Raw genomic sequence first — 24,486 nt, forward strand, 5'->3', positions numbered from 1 at the left:
GCCCTGACGGTCAGGAAGTTTTCCCTGATGTTTAGGTGGAACCTCTTTCCCTTCACCTTGAACCCATGACTCCTGGTCCCAGTCTCTGGAGCCGCAGAAAACGCTCCCTCACCAACATGAAATCCCTTCAAATATCTAAACATGGCTATCATTTCACCTCTTCACCAAAGTAAACATCCCCAGCTCCCTAAGTCTCTCCTCGTAGGGCATGGATTCTAGACCTTTGACCATTTTTCAACACCTAAGAACATAAGAACATAAGAACAAGCCAGCTGGATTAGACCAGAGTCCATCTAGTCCAGCTCTCTGCTACTCGCAGTGGCCCACCAGGTGCCTTTGGGAGCTCACGTGCAGGAGGTGAAAGCAATGGCCTTCTGCGGCTTTTGCTCCCAAGCACCTGGTCTGCTAAGGCATTTGCAATCAGAGATCAAGGAGGATCAAGATTGGTAGCCATAGATCGACTTCTCCTCCATAAATCTGTCCAAGCCCTTTTTAAAGCTATCCAGGTGAGTGGCCATCACCACCTCCTGTGGCAGCATATTCCAAACACCAATCACACGTTGCGTGAAGAAGTGTTTCCTTTTATTAGTCCTAATTTATTAGTCCCAATTCTCCCCCCCTAATTCTTCCTCCCCTCCTTCCCTCCCACCCAGTGTGAGAACAACAGCCCCCCACTCCCAAACTCCATGTAGCTCTATGATTCTATGAACTCCTATGATAGTTTCCAATTAGTAAATGACAAGGTGGCATAAAAGAGGCCATGAGCCCAGTAGGATGCAAGGAACTAACCCCTAGTCCGAAATCCGCAGCAAAACACAAGCAAAATCAGCAAAAAAAGGCAGAGCCACGCTAAGGCTGTGATAAATGCAAAGAACGCGAGAGAAAATTACTATATTTCTAGGCTTCCTTTCAGCCGCAACAGCTCCCATCGAAACAAATTAAAATAATTCACAGTTGTCACAATTCAAATCTAAAAATATGCCCTCCTTGCCTGCCCTCGATCTTTTCAGACTTCAAGCAAGGGGTTTTCCTCGGTTTCCAGTGCCTTGGGCAATGCCCTAAGGCAGGGGTCCCCAAACTACGGCCCGGGGGCCAAATGTGGCCCCCTGAAGGCATTTATCCGGCCCGCCAGGCATGGCGGCGATGGCTCCATTCATGTGCAGTGGGGGCTCGAGGGAGAGGAGGAACCGGCCCCAACGGCTGTTGATTGCAATTACATGATGGCACCCCCAAATCTCCATGAATTTTCTGACCCAGAGTTGGAAACCTTACACATGGCAACTCCTGCTCTGCCCTTCCCTCTCGGCTACTCCATGTGTTGCTCTCAGGCTTTCTGTTCCGCCTCACTCCCATTGGCATCAGCCAGGCTGGCGAATCGCTCGCTGGCTGCTAGGGAGGAAGAACCCAGGAAGATACCTGATCCTGGGTTAGATGGAATGCTTCATTGGGAAAGTTCTGTGTTTTTTTTACAGGGGAAGGTATTCCACAGCCTCCCCAACAATATTTGGAGCCCACCCTGTACTTGACATACTTTGGTCACTGTTCTAAAAATAGATTACGACAGAAAGGCTGAAAGGTGAAATCAAACATTTTACAATCATTTGTGCATAGGAATTTGTTCATAGTTTTTTTTAGTCTGGCCCTCCAACAGTCTGAGGGACAGTGAACTGGCCCCCTGTTTAAAAAGTTTGGGGACCCCTGCCCTAAGGCCATCAGCATTTTTGGTGTTTTTAATAGGGTGGGAAACTTCCTATAGGTGGAGATTCATTCAGAATTACAAATGAGCTCCATAGATCGAGGGGTGTAATAGCACCTCTCTATTCTGCTTTGGTCAGACCTCACCTGGAATATTGTGTGCAGTTCTGGGCACTGCAATTCAAGAAGGATATTGACAAGCTGCAACAGGTCCAGAGGAGGGCGACCAAAATGGTCAAAGGTCTGGAGTCCATGCCCTACGAGGAGAGACTTAGGGAGCTGGGGATGTTTAACTAGGGCCCCTTCCGCACACGCAAAATAATACGTTTTCAAACCACTTTCACAACTGTTTGCAAGTGGATTTTGCTATTCCGCACAGCTTCAAAGAGCACTGAAAGCAGTTTGAAAGTGCATTATTCTGCATGTGCGGAATGAGCCTAGGTGAAGAGAAGGTTAAGAGGTGACATGATAGCCATGTTTAGATATTTGAAGGGATGTCATGTTGGTGAGGGAGCAAGCTTGTTTTCTGCGGCTCCAGAGACTGGGACCAGGAGTCATGGGTTCAAGGTGCAGGAAAAGAGATTCCACCTAAACATCAGAAAAAACTTCCTAATTGTCAGGGCTGTTGGACGGTGGAATTCACTGCCTCGGAGTGTGGTGGAGTCTCCTTCTTTGGAGGTTTTTAAAGAGAGGCTGGGTGGCCATCTGACCAGAGTGCTTTGATTGTGTGTTCCTGCATGGCAGGTGGATTGGACTTGATGGCCCTTTGAGGTCTCTTTCAACTCTATGGTTCTATGACAGAGAGCATCTCCCCTGGAGAAAATGGCTGCTTTAGAAGGTGGACTGTATGTCATTATGCCCAGTGGTGGGATCCAAAAATTTTAATAACAGGTTCCGACGGTGGCGGGATTCAAACAGTGGCGCCGTCGCACACACGCACCTCCAGTCCCTATTGGGCAGGGAGGTTGCTTTAGTAACCCCTTCTCGGCACTCAGAAAAAAATCAGTAACCACTTCTAGAGAAGTGGTGAGAACTGGTTGGATCCCACCTCTGATTATACCCCAATGAAGAGCCTCCATGTGACGAATGCCCTAATAAGGCTTTAAAATCCTCTCAGGTTACCTGAGAATCCTACATTTAAGCCAGTAATAAACTTTTCAAGTCTTGTTTAAGTTACAACCGTTCCAGTCTATTTTGTCTGCGTGTGTTCCTAGAAAGAGTGGTGTCCATTTATCAGTTTATGGGCTACAGAACAGATTATATTTTGGGTGGCAGCGAACTTTAATATTTTTGTTTTTAGTAGGGGAGATCCCTTCAGCTAGAGAGAAACCAGTTTCCTGAGGGAATATCTCCCTGGGGCTTGGCACTTCGAAATAGGTGTCAGGGAAAGGGGAATTCCTTTTTCTCTCCTTCTCCTTTGCCCCCGTTTGTGCTTTTGTTAACATTGGTGACATAAGGGTGGCTTGGAAGTTTGGGACAAACAATCGCCTCAGACGTGGGCCGCGCCCTGAGTTGTCACACCCCCCTCTTCAAATCCCACTCTTTCTAAGCTCCACCCTTAAATCTCCAAAATTTTCTCACCCTGGAGTTGGTAACCCTGTTTTTCAGCTAGGACTTAATTGAAACAGAGGTCTCCCCTCCCCCATTGCGATCTGCCCTATAGACCTTTTTAAGGCAGGGATCCTTCCATAGGATCCCAGCACCACCCAGATCTGGTCTATATTCCCCTCCCCACCGGTCCAGCACAAAGTCAGCTCACCCAAAGCAAATAAGCTTCCAAGTCCGGCCCCCAGGAAAAACTTGGAGAGTCTGAATTCCTCCGGCTGGCTCCACAGGAAACGGGAACAGAAGGCGGGCAGCAGGAGTCCAACGAAGTGTTTGAGAGCTGTGCAGAGATAAAACGTTTGCTAGTATTTGTCCATCCTATAAGAACCATAGAGTTGGAAGAGACCTGAAGGGCCATCAAGTCCAGCTCCCTGCAGTGCAGGCACAGACAACCAAAGCACCCCTGACAGATGGCCACCCAGCCTCTCTTTAAAAAGCTCTCCTTCCTAAATCCAATGCATTCTCAAAGTTATCCCCGCTTGCAGAGGCAGAGTTTCCACAGGGACATAAGCATAAGCATTTTTATTGTCATTGTGCACGCACAACGAAATTGACAGCAGCATTCCTCGATGCACACAGTTTCAGACTCATACATCATCCTCACTTTCCCCTTCCTCCACCCATCCCTACACAGCCCCAAATACATCAATATGAAGCAGCGGAGTTTAGCATAGCCACAGCTCTAGAGTAGAAGCTGTCTCTAAGCCTCTTTGTCCTAGTTCTGAGGGCCCTGTATCGTCTGCCAGATGGTAACAGTTTAAAAAGAGAGTGTGCTGGATGAGACGGGTCCCTCAGAATATTTTGGGCTTTATTTAGGCTTCGGGAATTATAGATTTCTTCCAAGGAGGGAAGAGGGCAGCCGATAATCCTTTGTGCAGTAGTGATCACCCTTTGGAGCGCCTTCCTATTCGCCACTGTGCAACTGGAGAACCATACACAGATGCAGTAGGTTAGGGGACATATGCCCCGGGCGGGCAGCCATTCGTCCCTACACCTCTCTCAGCCATTCGTCCCTACACCTACGCAGTGGCGTAGGAGGTTAAGAGCTCGTGTATCTAATCTGGAGGAACCGGGTTTGATTCCCAGCTCTGCCGCCTGAGCTGTGGAGGCTTATCTGGGGAATTCAGATTAGCCTGTACACTCCCACACACGCCAGCTGGGTGACCTTGGGCTAGTCACAGCTTCTCGGAGCTCTCTCAGCCCCACCTACCTCACAGGGTGTTTGTTGTGAGGGGGGAAGGGCAAGGAGATTGACAGCCCCTTTGAGTCTCCTGCAGGAGAGAAAGGGGGGATATAAATCCAAACTCTTCTTCTTCCTCCTCCTTCCCTTCCCTTCTCGGCCCAGGCCCCGCCCTGCCCTGTTCTTTCACATGGCAGAGCCTCAGCTGGCTGAAAGAGCAGCCTGGCAGGGCCGCTGCCAGGCGCCCCTCGGCCCCGTCCTACCAGGCCCCGCCCCGCCAGGCTGCCCGGGCCACCATCACCTAAGATAAGAGGGGCACGGGGGAGGGGGGCACAGGGGGGCACCCAGAGCAGATGTTGCCCTTGGTGCCATTTCCCCTCACTATGCCTCTGCACACTTGTAATCATCACGACACCATCTGGCAGGGAATCATTACTAATCGAGTAAGGAAGTAAATCATAAGAACCTAAGCAAGAGCCTGCTGGATCAGACCAGAGTCCATCTAGTCCAGCTCTCTGCTACTCTCAGTGGCCCACCAGGTGCCTTTGGGAGCTCACGTGCAGGAGGTGAAAGCAATGGCCTGCTGCTGCTGCTGCTGCTCCTGAGCACCTGGTCTGCTAAGGCATTTGCAATCTCAGATCAAGGAGGATCAAGATTGGGAGCCACAGATTGACTTCTCCTCCATAAATCTGTCCAAGCCCCTTTTAAAGCTATCCAGGTGAGTGGCCATCACCACCTCCTGTGGCAGCATATTCCAAACACCCATCACACGTTGCGTGAAGAAGTGTTCCCTTTTCTTAGTCCTAATTCTTCCCCCCACCATTTTCAATGGATGCCCCCTGGTTCTAGTATTGTGAGAAAGAGAGAACAATTTCTCTCTGTCAACATTTTCTACCCCATGCATAATTCAATCATATCCCCCCTCATAAGGAAGGTGCTCCAGTCCCTCAATCATCCTCGTTGCCCTTCTCTGCCCTTTTTCTATCTCTTCGATATCCTTTTTGAGATGTGGCGACCAGAACTGGACACAGTACTCCAAGTGCGGTCCCTCCCATACATTCGCCCTTTCTTCAATACACGAAGTTTGATTGCCCTTGGACAGAAAGGGGGGCCTCACAGGTATTGGGGGGCTTTTGCCAGCGGCTCTTTCTAACTGCTTGATACTTCCCTTTGGAGACGTGGCGTCCCATTTTCCCCAGCTACTTCTAATGCAAATAATCAGAACCTGGTCTTATTGGCCTAGAAGCAGTAAACCTATAGTAAGACTGTACCACCTTAGACTCCAGGGTGCAGTGCACCCAACTGTAGGCTTCTTCATACTAACCAATCCCCCACACAGAGAAAGCTAGTCCATCAGGGATAAGTGCCATGATTTAGAATTGTCACTGGTGTGCTAGTTTTCTGCATGGGAGGACGTTTTTGATTGGGCAGGTTTTTTTCCCGTTGGAGCCCCTCCTGCAATCTGAAGTGGTATAGCCTCAGCACAGGATGGCCTTCCACAGAGATAGGTGCCTCTGTGACATCACAATCCCCATTCTACAGCTGAATCACCAAGCTTTTTGAGCCTTTGGGACACTGATGCGGGACGGTAGGCTCCGTCACAAAATGGCTGCCGAAAGAGGCAGAACCAACCTCAAAACGGCTGCCGCAAGAGGCAGCACCGGCCGCCAAATATGAAAAAGTTAGGTCATGTGCAACTCCAACAGTAACTCTTCAACATTTCAGAAAGAAACTCTGTTTAACAGGATGCTTTCGAAAAGGAACGTGTTGTTTTTAAATATTTTCTTGCCCGCACACCGCTTGAATGCAGTCATTCGTGAAGGTTCTTGTTATGTGGTGGCAGCCGCTGCCAAAATAACTTTTGAAAATCTGTGCAAGCTGATCAGAGCCCTGCTGGCACTTTCTAAAAAGTTTTTCCAGGCCCCACGGTGCCCACTGGCACCACTTTGGGGAACACTGACTCTACAGTGTTAGAAAGAAGAAGAAGAAGAAGAGTTTGGATTTATATCCCCCCCTTTCTCTCCTGCAGGAGACTCAAAGGGGCTTACAATCTCGTTGCCCTTCCCCCCTCACAACAAACACCCTGTGAGGTAGGTGGGGCTGAGAGAGCTCCAAGAAGCTGTGACTAGCCCAAGGTCACCCAGCTGGCGTGTGTGGGAGTGTACAGGCTAATCTGAATTCCCCAGATAAGCCTCCACAGCTCAGGCGGCAGAGCTGGGAATCAAACCCGGTTCCTCCAGATTAGATACATGTGCTCTTAACCTCCTACGCCACTGCTGGTATAGTGTAGGTGTTAAGAGTATCAGACTAGGACCTGGATTCGAGTTCCCATTCTGCCATGAAGTTCTGTGGGTGACCTTGGGTCAGTTGCTTTCTCTTCCAGTGTGGTGTAGTGGTTAAGAGAGATGGACTCTAAGCTGGAGAACTGGGCTTGATTCTTCACTCTCTTATCTGGTGAACCAGTTTGGTTTCCCCTCTCCTCCACATGAAGCCTGCTGGGGTGACTAGTCCCAGTTCTCTCAGAACTCTCTCGGCCCCACCTGCCTCATGTTGTGGGGAGAGGAAGGGAAGGAGTTTGTAAGCCCCTTTGAGACTCTTTGCAGTTGAGAAAAGCAGGGTATTAAAACCAACTTTTCTTCTTCACTATCTCCCCATCCTTCGTTGATGGTGACCGCTCAGATAATTACTTGTAGCCGGAATCATCTCTCTGGCTGTGTATTTGAGACATGGAGATAAGAACATAAGAACTAGCCTCCTGGATCAGACCAGAGTCCATCTAGTCCAGCACTCTGCTACTCGCAGTGGCCCACCACCAGGTGCCTTTGGGAGCTCACCTGCAGGAGGTGAAAGCAATGGCCTTCTGCTGCTGCTGCTGCTCCCGAGCACCTGGTCTGCTAAGGCATTTGCAATCTCAGATCAAGGAGGATCAAGATTGGTAGCCATAGATCGACTTCTCTTCCATAAATCTGTCCAAGCCCTTTTTAAAGCTATCCAGGTTAGTGGCCATCACCACCTCCTGTGGCAGCATATTCCATGGTGGGGAAAGCTCTGTCAAGTCGCAGCTGACTTGTAGGGGCCCTGATAGTATCTGTTGAATTGCAGTACCATGGCAATACACATCTTTGGCCCTCGACGGCCGTGAAAATCATGATAGATCCTGAAGGGAAAGGCGTTTGCAAGCCACCTTGTGCGTCTCCTCACAGGAGAGAAAGGCAGGGTATGAATCCAAATCCTTCTTCTTCTTCCTCAGCCTTGCCTACCTCATAGGGTTGTTTTAAGGAAAAGGGAGGGGGAGGAAGGAGAATGCTCCTTGAAAAAAGGGTGTCTTGAAATGTGCTGGATAGACAGACGCTTGTTTACTGCATCATACTGCAAGATAGTGGAAGATTGTGGCCTCTTTTCAACATGGTCAGAGCAGACCATTTGGATTCAAGCAAGCTGAGTGGAACACTGAAGTAAAAACAGAGTTTTAACTGTCAACTGTCACGAGAGTTGAGGTTTTGGCGGGGAAAGGGGTATGAGGTATCATGGACTAGATAGAGACTGTAGTGTATCATTTTAGACAAGCAAGGGTTATGTACGTTTCTCCATCAGTGAACTGTAAAAGCTGTCTAGTTATTATCTTTAAACCTGACATATTGAAGGAACCAACGTTATAACCAACGTTATAACAATACATCTCCCAGCTCTGGTAACTAAGCCTATTAGGCTCACCAATTAAATTAACTCTCATAAATTAAATAAACTGATGTGTTTTATTATATGTTTGCAACTCCTGTTTTATCCTCCCTTAGTGTAAGCCACGGCACACGCTGTAGGACCCAGAGAAAAGGGGTTTGGATTTGTAGCTGATGGGATCTCTGGTATAAGATCAAGGAATTTTCTGTGTGTAACACCACCAAGACATCCGTTTTCCTCACACACTTAAAAGCAACTGTGAACCTGATGTGCTAACCAAACAGGAGAGTATGGTTATCGAAATGGGCCACAACTCTCCAACCTGAAGGACTTGATATTGGCAATATGGTATAAAAGGTCACAAGTGAAAGCTCTGGATCAGGGGGTTGTTTATTTGTTTGTTTGTTTGTTGTATTTATACCTTGCCAATTCTCCCAATGGACTCAGGGCGGCTTACAGATAAAAGATGGGGTTCCGATGGGGATATTTGTTCATCTTTCTCAGAATTCGTTCTCTTCCAGTTTGGTTCAGCGAAGACATTGTTGCTGGCTGGTTCTTTTCAAATAAGCTAGTGTGTGTGGGAGTGCACAGGTTAATCTGAATTCCCCAGATAAGCCTCCACAGCTCAGGCGGCAGAGCTGGGAATCAAACCCGGTTCCTCCAGATTAGATACACGAGCTCTTAACCTCCTATGCCACTGCTGCTCCTTTGAAAGAAAGAAAGAAAGAAAGAAAGAAAGAAAGAAAGAAAGAAAGAAAGAAAGAAAGAAAGAAAGAAAGAAAGAAAGACAGACAGACAGACAGACAGACAGACAGACAGACAGACAGACGCAGAAAAGGAAAAGCTGTTCCCAAGAGCTCAATGGCTTGCTCACACCACTGATCCTGATTTTTTTCAGAACTGGTGCATCCAAAATCCAGACCCTTCCAGTCCACCTGTCAGATTTAAGGTCCCCAATATCCGGGGAGATGAGAGCTAAAAAAAACTTGCTCTACAGCCAACAAAGTAGCCCCTGTGCGCAATGGGTAGTCTGGAAGAATCCAGAGGCTCAACCAGATTAAATGCCATTCCACCAGAAGTCGGAGAATACAGTATTGACTGGGATCACGGTAGCAAAAGTTCAACTGAATTGATTTAATGGCCATTGGACTGATGCCGAGAAGCAACCTTTATTTTTTTTTTGGCACATAATACATCAAAACATGCTTCAAAAATTAAATACATTCCAATAGGGCAAGCTTAATTCCAAGTTTGTGATGCTACCGTTCGATCTGACCCAAATCAGCTTGCTTGAGTATTGTGGGAGAACCGGAAACCGGAAAGATCCTTCCAAGTCGAAGGCGGAGTCGGGATAGAATCTGGGCGTGGCTCATGACAGAATCTGGCCATGGCCTAGCAACAACTGGATTTCACCTGTTTTTGAGATCCACTGTATTGACAGAAGGTGGCACTCAAGTGAAGAAACCCCAGCCAGCTAAGAACTCTTTATGGTACCCCCATAATTCCCCGAAGCTCTTTGGGCTTCATTTCAGAACTTCGGGAGCCAGGATCTATCTTAGATCAGGAACTAACGCTCTTCCATACAGTCCTCATCTAGCTTTCTGGGGCAGAGGCCAAGTAGCCCATTCAGAGCAGCCGTAGCTATGGGCCTCCTGTCCAATTTCTCCATGGAACAGGCTAAGGAGATGCTGCAGAGACACCTGGGAAAGAAGAGACGGAAAAAGAAACCACTGGGCCTTCAGGTGTCTGAAGACACCATGGGACGGAGAGTGATGCGTAGTGTGGGGGGCTTTGCCCTGGGGATGACCATCGCCGCACTGTACGGCGCACTGGTCATTTTTGTCCAGGGCTACAACATCTGGTACTGTCTGGTGTCGACCATCAGCCTAGCGGCCGGCCTCGGATTCGGCATGGCCTTCTCATACAAAGTGCGGGTGACTGTTCTCCTTGTGGTGCCCCAGATGTTCTCGAGTAAGTGCCGATGCTGGGAGAAGCCTAGTAAGGCAGACCCCAATAGATTGCTGACTGGGCTTTTGAGACCCGCCAAACTGTGGCCACTCAACAGATCACGGCTTGACTAGTTAACCGGAAAGTCTATTGGATACATAAGTGCAGCCAAGTTGCAACTCATTTATGGTAACCCAGTGGTGGGATCCAAAAATTTTAGTAACAGGTTCCCATGGTGGTGAGATTCAAACTATGGTGTAGCGCCAATGGGGCTGGGCGGGGCACGACGGGGGCGTGGGTGGGCATTCCTGGGCGGGGCTGTGGCAAGGACGCAGCCGCTGCGCCGGTCCTTGGGCGGGAAACGAATGCACGCAGGCGCAGGCTGCCACGCACACCGGTGCACCTCCTGCTAGACTGCTTCAAGTTCTAGGCGCTACTGCTGAGAGGAGGGGCGTAACTAAGGCAAAAATCACGTGGCAAAATCACCCATTAGTAACCCCCTCTCGGCACACGCAAATAATTAGTAACCTACTCTCGGGTCCCTGTGAGAACCTGCTGGATCCCACCTCTGTGGTAACCCCAGCCAAGGTGCTTTCAAGTCAAGTAGGAAATGGAGGTGGTTTGTCATGACCTTCTTCTGCAGAACCTTCCTTGGTGGCCTCCTAAATAATGATCTTGATTAGCTTCCGACATAAATTGATCCCAGCAATGAGCTTTCCACGGAAATTGGGAAGCAGAGGTGGTTTGTCATGGCATTCTTCTGCAGAGCCTTCCGTGGTGGCCTCCGTTCCAAATACTGATCTTGATTAGTTTCTAACATAAATTTGCCCAAGCAAGGGGCTTTCAAGGCAAGTGAGAAACAGAGGTGGTTTGTCATGACCTTCCTCTGCAGAGCCTTCCTTGGTGGTCTCCCATCCAAGTAGCAACGCTGCTTAGCTTCCAACATATAACTACCCCCGCAAGGGGCTTTCAAGGCAGGAGAGAAGCAGAGGTGGTTTGTCACGGCCTTCCTCTGGAGAGCCTTCCTTGATGATCTCCTGTCCTATTACTGATGTTAGTTTCTGAGAACCGATGAGATCAGGTTACACCGTGCTGTCTTGCTTCCTGGTGAGGGTACTACCAAAAGATATATGGAAGAACGCAGAGCAGGCCAGCAAGGCAGAAGTTGGGTAGCCATTGAGTCAAAGATGGTAGGGTTCCTGTCCTCCTGTGAGTGACTTACCCCCATCTAAGAGTTTAATGCTCAAAACAGACATTTTGATTTGTTTAAAGGACTGTTCCATATAAAGAAAGAAGAAGAAGAGAATAGTTTGGATTTATATCCCCCCGTTCTCTCCTGCAGGAGACTCAAAGGGGCTTACACAATCTCCTTGCCCTTCCCCCCTCGCAACAAACACCCTGTGAGGTGGGTGGGGCTGAGAGAGCTCCGAGAAGCTGTGACTAGCCCAAGGTCACCCAGCTGGCGTGTGTGGGAGTGCACAGGCTATTCTGATTTCCCCAGATAAGCCTCCACAGCTCAGGCGGCAGAGGTGGGAATCAAACCCGGTTCCTCCAGATTAGATACACGAGCTCTTAACCTCCTACGCCACTGCTGCTTGTTAGGGGTAGGCGCCTAAAGACAGAGCTGGTCTGCTATCAGGAGCCAGCCTGCCACTACGGTGCCCGTCCAAGCAGCCCCTGAATCCCGCCCCCAAGCACGGGGGGGTGGGGGGGCGCCCAGAGCAGGTGTTGTCCCCAGGTGTTTCCCCTGATATGCCTCTGCCTACACGTCAGTTGAGACTTGACAGCTCTTTCCCCACGATCGCCATTTCCCAAATACACAGCCAGAGAGACGATTCTGCCAGAATCATTCTGGCTACAAGTAATTATCTGAGCGGTCACCATCAACAAAAGGGAGGGAGCTGGTGAAGAAGAAGAAGAAGAAGAAGAAGAAGAAGAAGAAGAAGAAGAAGAAGAAGAAGAAGAAGAAGAAGAAGAAGAAGAAGAAGAAGAAGAAGAAGAAGAAGAAGAAGAAGAAGAAGAAGGGGGAGGAGGAGGAGGAGGAGGAGGAGGAGGAGGAGGAGGGAGGAGGAGGAGGAGGAGGAGGAGGAGGAGTTTGGATTTATATCCCCCCTTTCTCTCCTGCAGGAGACCCAAGGGGGCTTACAATCTCCTTGCCCTTCCCCCCTCACAACAAACACCCTGTGAGGTAGGTGGGGCTGAGAGAGCTCCGAGAAGCTGTGACTAGCCCAAGGTCACCCAGCTGGCATGTGTGGGAGTGCCCAGGCTAATCTGAATTCCCCAGATAAGCCTCGACAGCTCAGGCGGCAGAGGTGGGAATCAAACCCGGTTCCTCCAGATTAGATACACGAGCTCTTCACCTCCCACGCTACGAGAAGGTTTTCATACCCTGCTTTTCTCAACTTGAAGGAGTCTCAAAGCGGCTTACAAACTCCTTCCCTTCCCCTGCCCGCAACAGACACCTTGTGAGGCAAGTGGGGCTGAGAGAGTTCTGAGAGAACTGTGACTGACCCAGCAGGCTTCGTGTGAAGGAGCGGTAAAAGAAATCTGGTTCACCAGATGTGGAGGAGCAGGGAATCAAACCCGGTTGCCCGGTTTCGAGTTCGCTGTACTCGTAACCACTACATTGTGCCAGTGGCAAGGAATGTGAACTTGGCTACGGTCAGAAGCCCCGAGGCAAAGAGGTTACCCCTCTGCGACAGGGGTCTTAGGCACGTACCTCTGATTGTCTCTTACAGGAGAGACCAAAGCCATCTTGCTGGTCCTGGCGTTTGGCCTCGCCATGCAGGGACCGTTCGCCAACATTGTGCGGAACTTCTCGCGATCGGCCGAGGCCGTGTCGTGCGGTGCCGAGCTCGCTCTCAACCAGACGGCGGAGATGCTGCAGAGAGCCCGCCAGCCGCTGCTCAGTGAGACAGATTGACTTATATGCTTACTTTTTGGCTTCATGTATACCTAGGCTGACCAGACGTCCCGCTTTTGGTGGGACTGTCACGCCTTTAAACAATTAGTCCCGCGTCCCGCGGGTTCTGCAAATTGTCCCGATTTTTGGGAGGCTGCCGCACTGCCTTCTGGGGTGCAAGGCAGTGCGGTGGCCGCAGGAGCGCCCGGCCTTCTGGGGTTTGCCGTTTGCCGCTCTGTCACAGGGCGGGAAATGGCAAGCCCCAGAAGGCCGTGCATGCAGCCGCAGAAGCGCACTGCCTTCTGGGGCTTGCCGTTTGCCGCCCTGTGACAGGGCGGCAAATGGCAAGCCCCAAAAGGCAGTGTGCTTCTGCGGCTGCGCGCGTGGGGCCGCTTCCCCATCCCGGATCACAAAGGTGACCATCTGGTCACCTTATGTATACCCTGCCTTTCTCCCCAGTGGAACCCAATGCAGCGTCTGCCGGTCTCCTCTCCTCCATTTTATCCTCACAACAACCCTGTGCGGGAGGGTGGGCTGAGAAGGTGTGACTAGGCCAAGTCACCCAGTGAACTTCCAAGGCAGAAAACACTCGCTGGGGGCCAGAAAATGTGTGGCAGAGATAAATGCCCACGGGCGCCCTGTTAGAGACCCGTGCCCTAGCCCTTACATTGAATTGGTTTTCTGGTTCAAGGTCAGTGGTGGCGAACCTATGGCACGGGTGCCAGAGATGGCACTCAGAGCCCTCTCTGTGGGCACACGTGCACAGTTTGTCATGTGATAATAGTGTAATTATTTCAGGGAGATTATTAGCATTAAACCTAAGACCTAGTTTTGGGGAAGCAGTGTAGATAACCCTGTTAAGCGCTGTTAAACCCTACTGATTTTCATGGGAAGAACGAAAGCGTGATCCTTTACCTGGGAGTAAGCCTGGTTGCTGGCAATGAGGTTTGCTTCTGAGTAAACCCTCCTAGGGTCGTGATTCACCCGTTCGAAGCGTTGCACAGTTGCTTCAAAGCAAAGCCACCGACTACCACCAAGCTTACTCCCACACCAGTGATGGCGAACCTTTTCAAGACCGAGTGCCCAAACTGCAAACCAAAACCCACTTATTTATCACAAAGTGCCAACACGGCAATTTAACCTGAATACTGGGGTTTTAGTTTTGAAAAAACAATTGGCTCCAAGGCGTGTGCTACTCGGGAGTAAGCCTGGTGGTAGTCAGTGGCTTTGCTTTGAAGCAACCGTGCAACTCTTCCAATGGGTGAATCATGACCCTAGGAGGCAAGCCCCATTGCCAGCAACCGAGCTTACTCCCAGGTAAAGGATCGTGCTTTAGTTCTTCGCATGAAAATCAGTGGGGTTTAATAGCGCTTAACAGGGTTGCCTACACTGCTTCCAGAAATCTAAGTCTTATGTTTAATGCTAATAATACAGCCCAGAGGCCCAGGCCAGCCTAGATGTGTGTGGGGGAGGGGCGACACTGTTCGCGCATGCCCACAGAGAGGGCTCTGAGTGCCACCGCTGGCACCCATGCCATAGGTTCGCCACCACTGCCCTACACCCCTCCAGCGGAGAGGCATTCTCACCCGGTGCTCCCCCCTCCGCTGGTTGTAGCAGCTCCCTCCAGGCTCTCTTCCCATTGGTGGAGGAGGATGAGGCTGCACGGTTCCTCGCAAGCCCCTGCCCTGCTGATTGGCCACCTGAGAGGTAGGGGCACAATTTGTGGGGAGGGAGCAAATTTGAGGGGCCATTTTAGTTCTTGCCCCAGGCCAGGGGGTGCCATTTTAGTTCGTGCCCCGGGCACCATTTTGATTAGGAGCACCACTGACCTTTGGATCCCGCCCTGGGACTATACGTCTATGTAACCTCTGTCTGTGGGTTCTGTGGGGCAGAACTTGGAATGAGTTTGCAACAACAAATTTTAAAAACAAAATGGTTTCCTTTCTGAACATATAACATCAAACATCAACATTTACCATCACACTTCAAGGTCCTGTTCAGGTTGCATTTTCAAGTCCTTATATACTGATACTGCCAAGTCCAATTCTTTTTTGCAAGTGGGTTGGCTCCTGAAGACTCCAAGGGCTTGGTGAACAGGATTCAACATGAGGAAGGTTTCCAGGAGAACTCTCACCCATTACAACCACAAAAAGAAACCCTGAAACAATAAACTCCAACATTTACAACATAGCAAAAATAAACAGCTCCCTTCCCAGTAGTTCCCAACAACATTGCAGTTACCTTAACAAGGTGTTAAGGGCTTATACAAACCAAGGTCCGAGTCTGGTAGCCTCGTCTCCTCCAAACTACATGAGCTCTGCAGCCTCCTCCTGCTTTGAGTTTCCACCCCTTTCTGGGTCCACCCATTCTGAGCATGGGGGTTACATCTACTCTTAGCATCCTGACTGGGAAGGCAGGGGTAACTGATAAATAAAAATAAAAACAGGGAAAGGAAGTGATCGCTGTCCTAGGAGACATTCTGGAAGATCCATAAACCAATCTGCAGCACACTTTGAAATGGCTGGAGAGCAGCCATTAAAAAAAATAGCCTCCCAAATATCACAACCCTACCTTGAAACAGGATCTCCTACAGCTGCTATCTAACCATAAAAAGCACCCATTGATATCTGAGCACCCTAATATCAGACATAAGGCTCTATGCTTAAGGTTACTCCATGGTGATTGCAAAACACTCTGTGCATGCCCAGTGGCCCCTTTTTAGGTTATGATTGCTTCCCATATTCATGGGTTTGACCACGTGAGCTCCCAAAGGCACCTGGTGGGCCACTGCGAGTAGCAGAATGCTGGACTAGATGGATTCTGGTCTGATCCAGCAGGCTAGTTCTTATGTTCTTATGTTCATGGTACTATAAACAAGTTCTTAGTCCCTATCGAAACCCAGGTTCCTGTTACTATCTACCATCTATTTCACGTTCTGCCTAGCTGCATTACAGAAAATCAAGGATATTGCGAAGAAGGCCAAAGTGGTCGGCGATCGTGTGCGAAAGCTTTTCCGGTCCGTCATGGACTCTGTGCGACATGTTGGTAAGTTGGGGGAAGAAGGAGGGAAGAATGGGAGGAAACTCCTCAAATACCCTCTAAGTAATATTGTGCATGTGCGTGTACGAAATGTGGGAAATGGTGATGAGATAAACTGTCAGAAATTGAATTGTTGAAGGCTTTCACGGCTGGATTCAACTGGTTGTGGTGGGTTTTCCAGGCTGTGTGGCCGGGGTCTGGTAGATCTTGTTCCTAACGTTTCGCCTGCATCTGTGGCTGGCATCTTCAGAGGTGTATCACAGAGGGAAGTAGGGAAGTCTGGAGAAGGGTGTATCACAGAGGTGTATCACAGAGGGAAGTAGGGAAGTCTCCCTTTCTCTTTCTTCACCTTCTTTCTCTCTCCCAGAGGCATAGCTGGGCCAGAGTGCACCTGGTGCGCACTCTGGCTCCCCCCCCCCCGCCCACGGCGTTTCCCCCCCCACACACACACTTACTTTAGAAACTGAGCAGGCTGGAGAACAGGCCTGTTCCCTTCCAAGCTTCAAAGGCCCTGGTGGGAACTACATTTCCCAGGAGACCCTGGGAAATACAGGCCTGTTCTCCAGCCTGCTCGGTTTCTAAAGTAAGTGAGGAGGGGTCGCAGGGGGGTGATTTTTATCCTCCTGCGGCACCCCCCACCCCCCCCACACACACACTTACTTTAGAAACCGACCACTGTTCCCTTCCAGGCTTCAAAGACCCTGGTGGGAGACCCTGGGAAATGTAGTTCCCACCAGGGCCTTTGAAGACTGTTCTCCAACCTGCTCGGTTTGTAACGTAAGTGTGGGGGGCGCCGTGGGGGGGAGCGCTGCAGGGGGGAGGGGTCTGAGGGGGATTTTGCGCTCCCCACGTGACCCAAAATCATGTGCATGGCGCACCCCCCTGTCCCCTTGGAGCTTCGCCACTGCTCTCTCCCCCCTGCTTTCTTTCTCCCGCCTTCCTCTTCCAGTACGATGCAGCGACAGAATAGGCTAATGCGATCTTGGGGTGTATCAATAGAGGCCCGACATCCAGTTCACCAGAAGTCGGGAGAGACGCAGTTTGACAGTTTGTAGAAACACCCCAGTGGGAAATGCAAAACAGCCAGTTGATTCTAGCCAGGAAAGCCTTCGACAATACATTTAAAATATACTCCGAAGAAGATACAATGTGTACTAGATCCCTTTGCAGACCAATGGTCTTGATACCTGGAAGCAGGCAAGAGGAAGGTAATTCGTGCCATCTAGAGATTGTAATTCGTCTGGGACATTTGGGCTGATGATTCCCCCTGACTTGGCGCTGTCCCTCTTTCCCTTCCCTGTCCCGCAGCTCACTGTCTCCGGAACGTCTGGTACTGGCTGGTGAACTTGGGGGAGATCTGCAACCACGAACTGGGCACGCCCTACCGCAAATGCGTCCGCGTCTTTGACAACGCCAAGGAGGAATGTGAACGGGCGATCCCCTTCCTTTACCTCTTCTGCTACATTGTGCTGCTCTTCAAACCTCTCTGTGGCCTGGCGAATAGTGAGTGTCAGCCCCCGACGCCCCTCTGAGACCCAGCGTAATGTAGTGGTTAAGAGTAATCTGGAGAACCTGGTTCGATTCCCCGCTCTGCCACTTGAGCTGTGGAGGTTTATTTGGTGAACTAGATTAGCTTCTGCAGTCCAACACATGCCACCTGGGTGACCTTGGGCTAGTCACAGTTCTTCAGAGCTCTCTCAGCCTACCTGCCTCACAGAGTATTTGTTGTGGGGCGGGGGAGGGAAAAGAGATTGTAAGCCCGGTTGAGTCTCCTTACAGGAGAGGGGAGTGGAGAGAAAGGAGAGAAGCCCCTTTGAGTCTCCTTACAGGAGAGAAAGGGGGATACAAATCCAACCTCTTCTTCTTCTTTGCTGCCTGTCCCATGGCTCAGCGTGACCCCTGACCTCTGCTGTAGGCCACCGCTTAGCATGACTCCCTGACTGGCATAACATATCCACCCCTAACGTTTTGTTTCTCTCCAGCTTAGTTTGCATTTAGTATTGGGGTGGCCAACTCTGGCACTTCAGATGTTCATGGACTACAATTCCAATCAGCTCCTGCCAGCATGGCTAATTGGCCATGGCAGCAGGGGCTGATGGGAATTGTAGTCCATGAACATCTGAAGCGCCAGAGTTGGCCACCCTTGATTTAGCATGACCTGGGGTCCCAGGTAGTGCCTCACAACTGGCAGGGTGACTTTCTGTGGAAAAAAAATTAAAAATAAGGCCTTACTTACTTACACAAAGTTTTTATCATAGAGTTCATGGAAATTCCCAGAGATACTCAAAAGTGAAGCTATGGAAATTTCAGGAAACTCTATGGTGAAACTGGAAGATTGGGGAACCAAATCTGGGCTGTTTTTGCACGGCACAATTGCACCAAGGTTGAGCTGGGATCATATATACCTGGGCTATTTTATCCCGGTTCCTGCCTTCGCACGGCTTCCCGCTTCTCGCTCCAGGGAGCAGAGTTAGAAATGCTCCAGTTTGTTCTGCACGAGCCGGACTTCAGTATTCACTTCAGAGATATATCTGGGCATGCCCAGTATCCCGCGTTCTGATTTGCTGTTGTTTTTGAGTGGCAGCTTGAATGGACGTCAGGCAGGGAGATGAGACTGCTGGGCGGGGAAAATAAACTTGGTCTGCTCCCGATTGGTGTTTTTGTGTAGGTGCTGCAGGAATGGAAGAAATTGATCTGTGTTTTTTAATGTGGTTTAAAATAAGATTTTTTTTCTGTTAGGGGGAGAAAGCCAAAGTAGAATAGGTCTGCTAATTGATTTAAAATAAAGTTTGTACTGAGGAAAATAGGCCGAGTGATTGTTCTGATTCGCTGTTGCTTTTGAGTGGCAGCACGCAAGCACCTATCAGCTTGCCCGGTATCCTGCACTCTGATTGGCTGGTGTTTTTGAGTGGCAGCTTAAATGGACGATCAGGTAGCTGGGTGGGAAAAATAAACCAGTCCTACTCCTGATTGGGTTTTGCCCGGCACAGGCTGGCACAAAGCAGGGTCACACCCGGATTTTTTTTAAAAGAACTCTCTCCAAACTGCGTGGATTTTTGAAAACTCCCAGGCTAAAAGGTAAAATATCACGGGGCTTAACTTGCCGGGAGGCCAGACCCAGTGCTGCAGCTTCAGGAGCGGTGCAAAATTCCCGGCTGCACAGGGATATTTTCCGTGCTCACACCTGTGCAAAAACGGTCCTGGTTAAGTCCATGAGAGGAAAAGAATCCTGAAAGGAGATATTGGGGGGGGGGTGTTCAAAATATTATCTCTTCCCTCAATTCCCCCCAATTCCCCTCCCCCATATAGGTGCTGCCCCCTATATTCCATTCCATCTTTGGAATTATATCTATAAGCGACCGCCGTTGAGCTGGGCTACCAAAATACTGAAACGACTGAAATTGTAATGTTCTTGGAGTTACTGGAATGTTAGAATGATTTTAACTGTTATTTATTGTTTTTGTGTGTGTGGGCTTGTTGGTTTGTTGTTACTGATCTATACACCGCCCAGAGCCCCTAGGGCAGGGGTAGGGAACCTGCGGCTCTCCAGATGTTCAGGAACTACAATTCCATCCCAGTGCCTTTCTACCAGCATGGCCACCATTAGGCCATGCTGATGTAGAAGGCTGATGGGAATTGTAGTTCCTGAACATCTGGAGAGCTGCAGGTTCCCTACCCCTGCCCTAGGGGATGGGACAGTATATCAAATGTGAGAAATAAAAAATTAAAATACATAAGTTTAATTCTATCACCGCATGCACATGCACAGTGATAGATGGGGATCTTGGTAGCACACAGGCTTTCACCTGGGGTGGCAACGGGGCATTGCCCTTTTACCAGTTGGTTTTTCCCTTTCCCACAGTCCTCCTGGTATTCTGCATCATCCCGCAATATATCGTGCCGTTCCTTCGCCGCAACGTCGGAGCCCGTGAGTGTTCTCTGGTCTTTTCTAACGCGCCGGTCTCAAATCAGAGAACTTTGGTGTGGTTTGGGAGGGGAGGGTGAGGCTGACTCGTATCTACGAATGAGCGAAAAACAAAAGTGACACAACAATTTCCTGGCTTCCCCTGAAAAGAAATAAGAACACAGCCTTGCTGGATCAGATCCAAATCCACTGAATCTTTGGATCTATTTACAGTCACAGCTGCTTAAATGTTTGTGGGGTTTTTTGGAACCCCCAGGTAGGGTGTGAAAGCAAAAGTCCTCCCAGTTGTAAAGTGTTCGGTACTTGGAGGTATATTGCCTCTGAACATGGAGGTTCCATTGGGTTGTCATGTATAGTAGGATTGATTGGATTGTCCCGGTTAATGCCTGCATTTCCATGGGTCTATCAAGGCCACCATTCGGTCTCAATTGTCAACAAGAGGGATGCCGCTGGAAAGCTCCTCAGCAGAGTCGAGCTCTGTGGTTTGTCCCCAGCAACTGGTGTCCAGAGATAAACTGCTCCTGCACATGGAGGTTCCATCTTGTACTCTCAGCTCCTGGCCAAAAAGAATGGTCCAATCTTTTTTTTCCCAAAGACATTTTCTAATGTGCAGTCTCAATGATGTGGTGCTTCAAAATGCAAAGATGACATTTAGAAACTGCCTCCTCTGTTCTTCATGCTTCTCACCCCAGCCATCTCCAACATGCTCGGCCGCATCCGCCGCGAGTTCGAATTCAACATCACCACCATCCACAATTACGACGTGACTGTCAACGCCAGCAAGAGCCTCTCCCAAGTGGCCTTTGACATCATGGAGGACATTTCCTTGCGCCTGCAGCCAGTGCGGGAGGCCGTGGGGCTTTTCGGCTACATGTCCACCTTGGCTATTCTTTACGTCTACGTCAGGTAAGTAAAAAAGGCGAGAGGAGTAAAACACCGAGGCCCATTCCTGACAGCTGCATCTGTTCATCTGGGAACTGTTTTATCTTTTGCTCTGTTTTACAGGAGTCGGGAAACCCGTCAGTCTCCTCGGTCAGGTTTATTAATTTATTTGAGTTTTGCGTTTGCATCCCGCCATATAGTGGTGGGATTCAGCAGGTTTGCAGCACTTCGGCAGAACCAGTTGTTAAAATGATGCTTGTAAACAGCCAATTGTTAAATTATTTGTATCCCACCACCGGAAACAGTTGTTAAATTATTTGAATCCCACCACCGGAAACGGTTGTTAAATTATTTGTATCCCACCACCGGAAACGGTTGTTAAATTATTTGTATCCCACCACCGGAAACGGTTGTTAAATTATTTGTATCCCACCACCGGAAACGGTTGTTAAATTATTTGTATCCCACCACCGGAAACGGTTGTTAAATTATTTGAATCCCACCAGTGGCGAAGCTACCAGGGGACGGGGGGGTGCGCCATGCACCGGGCGCATGGTTTTGGGTCACGTGGGGGGCACAAAATCCCGCCAGACCCCTCCCCCTTCCCCCCGTGGCACTCCCCCCCCACGGCATCCCCTCACTTGCGTTACAAACCGAGCAGGCTGAAGAACAGGCTTCAAAGGCCCTGGTGGGAACTAAAGTAAGTATGGGGAGGGCGCCATGGGGGGGTGCTGCGGGGGGATGAAAATAACCCCCCCCACCAACCCCCCACTTACTTTCGAAACCGAGCAGTCTGGAGAACAGGCCTGTTCCGTTCCAGGCTTCAAAGGTCCTGGTGGGAAATGTAGTTCCCGGCCTGCTTGGTTTCTAAAGTAAGTGTGGGGGGGAGTGGCGTGGGGGGGCCCTTGAAAAAGCCAGAGTGCGCAACGGGCACACTCTGGCCCAGCTACGCCTCTGAATCCCACCACTGCCGCCATATCTCCAAGGACTCAAGGTGGCTCACTGTAAAATACACAAACCAATACAATAAATGTCATAAATATTGAAAACAGTTAAAACATCAACATTACATTAAGTTTAAAAAGCCAAATACAACATGTAGTGTAAAAACTCCCAACATGGGAGCACAGAGAAACAGATGCTTGAGTAACCTCAGCTTGTGGGCTCTGTGGGGCAGAACCTGGAATGAGTTTGCAACAACAATTTTTAAAAACAAAATGGTTTACTTTCTTAACATATAACATCAACATTTAACGTCACACTTCAAGGTCCTGTTCAGGTTGCATTTTCAAGTCCTTACAGTCTACTGATAACTGCCAAGTCCAATTCTTCTTTGCAAATGGGTTGGCTCCTGAAGACTCCAAGGGCTTGGTGAACAGGATTCAACATGATGAAGGTTTCCAGGAGAACTCTCACCCATTACAAACATAAAAAAGAAGCCCTGAAACAATAAACTCCAACATTTACAACATAGCAAAAATAAACAACTCCCTTCCCAGTAGTTCCCAACAACATTGCAGTAACCTTAACAAGGTGTTAAGGGCTTATACAAATCAAGGTCCAAGTCTGGTAGCCTCCCAACTACACGAGCTCTGCAGCCTTCTGCTGCTTTGAGTCTCCACCCCTTTCTGGGTCAACCCGTTCTGAGCATGGGGGTTACACTTGCGCCTTGCCCAGTGAGGACCAGAGATGGTTTAAAAAGAGGAAGAACGTCTGACTGGCTCGACAGAGAAGGTCCGGCGGAAGAGCTCCGTTTTACCCGGACTCCGCAGGGCCTGGATTTCACCAGGAAGAGGGTTCCACCAGGCTGGAGCCAGGGCCGCAAAAGCTCTGGCCCGTGTAGAAGCCAGCCGAATGGTCCTGAGGCCTGGGACCACTAATAAATTCCCCTTCGCAGACCGGAGAGACCTCCGAGGGCAATATGGGAAGAGACGATCATGCAGATATGCAGGCCCAAGACTACTAACAGGCCTTAAAGGTTAATACCAAAAGAAGAAGAGTTTGAATTTATATCCCCCCTTTCTCTCCTGCAGGAGACTCAAGGGGGCTTAAAATCTCCTTGCCCTTCCCCCCTCACAACAAACACTCTGTGAGGTGGGTGGGGCTGAGAGAGCTCCAAAGAACTGTGACTAGCCCAAGGTCACCCAACTGGCGTGTGTGGGAGTGCACAGGCTAATCTGAATTCCCCAGATAAGCCTCCACAGCTCAGGCGGCAGAGCTGGGAATCAAACCCGGTTCCTCCAGATTAGATACACGAGCTCTTAACCTCCTACGCCACTGATGCTCCAAACCTTTGAAGGCGATCCGCTCCTCGACAGGGTTATTAGGCAACTAGCAATAAAGCCCGTTGTGCAAAACAATACAACGGGTTCTGGAGAAACTTTGGTGGCGGGCGCAGCAGGAAGCTAGGATCACTCCAAATTAGTCATGAACACTGAAATGTTTCTTAGTAGACACAAACCGTCAGAACCGGCAGCCCAAGTTGTAGAGGCTAATGGGAATTGTAGTGCATTATCAGACCCCCGAGCCTTCTGGGTGGTAACGCACTGCAATTCCCAGCAGTCCCTGTGACTTGAAGAACCGAGTGTCAAAGCCACACATGGTCAGTTACGTCTCCCAAAGCAGGGGCTGATGGGAAGTGTAGTCCATGAGCATCCAGGTGTGGGGGTCACCCTCCTGGATGTTCGTGGACTACACTTCCCATCAGCCCCTACTTTACAAAGTGAGTCGTCTGAACCACAGCGGGCTTTTATTTGGAAGGATTTATGTGCTGGAAACGTGGAAAATAAAACATTAAAACCACTACCCCTAGTAAAACTAGGCCAGATTGTGATCGAATTACATGGGACGGGGGAGTGTAAACCCGCAGCCCACCAACAAACCGAGCCGACGGAGAAAATGTTGACGAGCAAACAGAGGAATAAAATCCGAATCAATACTGCCGAAACAAGTTAAATGCCCTTTCATAAATAAACAGCGCATCGATAATCTACAGAGCATGACCTTTGGAAGTCATAAACGATGAGCAAGCTATAAAAGACCAAACATGATTATTTGCTCCTTCCATGTTTTAGCCCAGCCGGTGATAAAACCATCTTAATCCAGCAATATGTCTGCATTTTCAAAAAGCACCATAGAACACAGAAAGCAGAACAAATACAGATGAGACTCCTGTAGGGTTCCCTTAGCTCGGTTGGGAAATATTTGAAGATTTTGGAGGTAGAGCCCTAGGAGAAGAAGAACAAGTGGTGTAGTGGTCAACAGCAGGTGCACTCTAATCTGGAGAACTGGGTTTGATTCCCTGCTCTGCCACTTGAGCCGTAGAGGCTTATCTGGGGAACCAGATTGGCTTGTGCACACCAACGCATGCCAGCTGGGTGACCTTGGGCTAGTCACAGTTCTTTGGAGCTCTCTCAGCCCCACCCATCTCACGGGGCATTTGTTGTGGGGTGGGGAAGAGAAGGGGAAGGCAATTGTAAGCCCCCTTGGGTCTCCTTACAGGAGAGAAAGGGGAAGTACCCTGTTTCCCCAAATATAAGACATCCCCGGAAAATAAGACGTAGTAGAGGTTTTGGTGAAGTGCGAAATATAAGGCATCCCCCAAAAGTAACACGTAGCAAAGTTTTTGTTTGG

The 24,486-nt window shown here is 49.5% G+C and overlaps 2 protein-coding genes across 3 annotated transcripts in view; one reads left to right on the forward strand and one right to left on the reverse strand.

The window, feature by feature from the left end:
• The window catches only part of DCST1 (DC-STAMP domain containing 1), a 34,440-nt gene extending 30,885 nt beyond the window's left edge, over positions 1-3,555 (reverse strand). For both annotated transcript variants that reach the window (XM_048482844.1, XM_048482843.1), the window contains exon 1: positions 3,455-3,555. The gene's annotated coding sequence lies outside the window, so the exon portion shown is untranslated. The remainder of the gene's footprint in view (positions 1-3,454) is intronic.
• A 6,246-nt stretch (positions 3,556-9,801) lies between these two features.
• Positions 9,802-24,486, forward strand: part of DCST2 (DC-STAMP domain containing 2) — a 48,953-nt gene continuing 34,268 nt past the window's right edge. Inside the window, exons 1-6 of the mRNA XM_048482864.1 lie at positions 9,802-10,129; positions 12,844-13,014; positions 15,951-16,052; positions 17,355-17,549; positions 19,909-19,974; positions 20,664-20,877. Coding sequence (XP_048338821.1) covers positions 9,802-10,129; positions 12,844-13,014; positions 15,951-16,052; positions 17,355-17,549; positions 19,909-19,974; positions 20,664-20,877 — 1,076 coding nt within the window. The remainder of the gene's footprint in view (positions 10,130-12,843; positions 13,015-15,950; positions 16,053-17,354; positions 17,550-19,908; positions 19,975-20,663; positions 20,878-24,486) is intronic.

Source organism: Sphaerodactylus townsendi, unplaced genomic scaffold (assembly GCF_021028975.2).
Source record: "Sphaerodactylus townsendi isolate TG3544 unplaced genomic scaffold, MPM_Stown_v2.3 scaffold_24, whole genome shotgun sequence".
In the NCBI taxonomy this organism is placed as follows: Eukaryota; Metazoa; Chordata; class Lepidosauria; order Squamata; family Sphaerodactylidae; genus Sphaerodactylus; species Sphaerodactylus townsendi.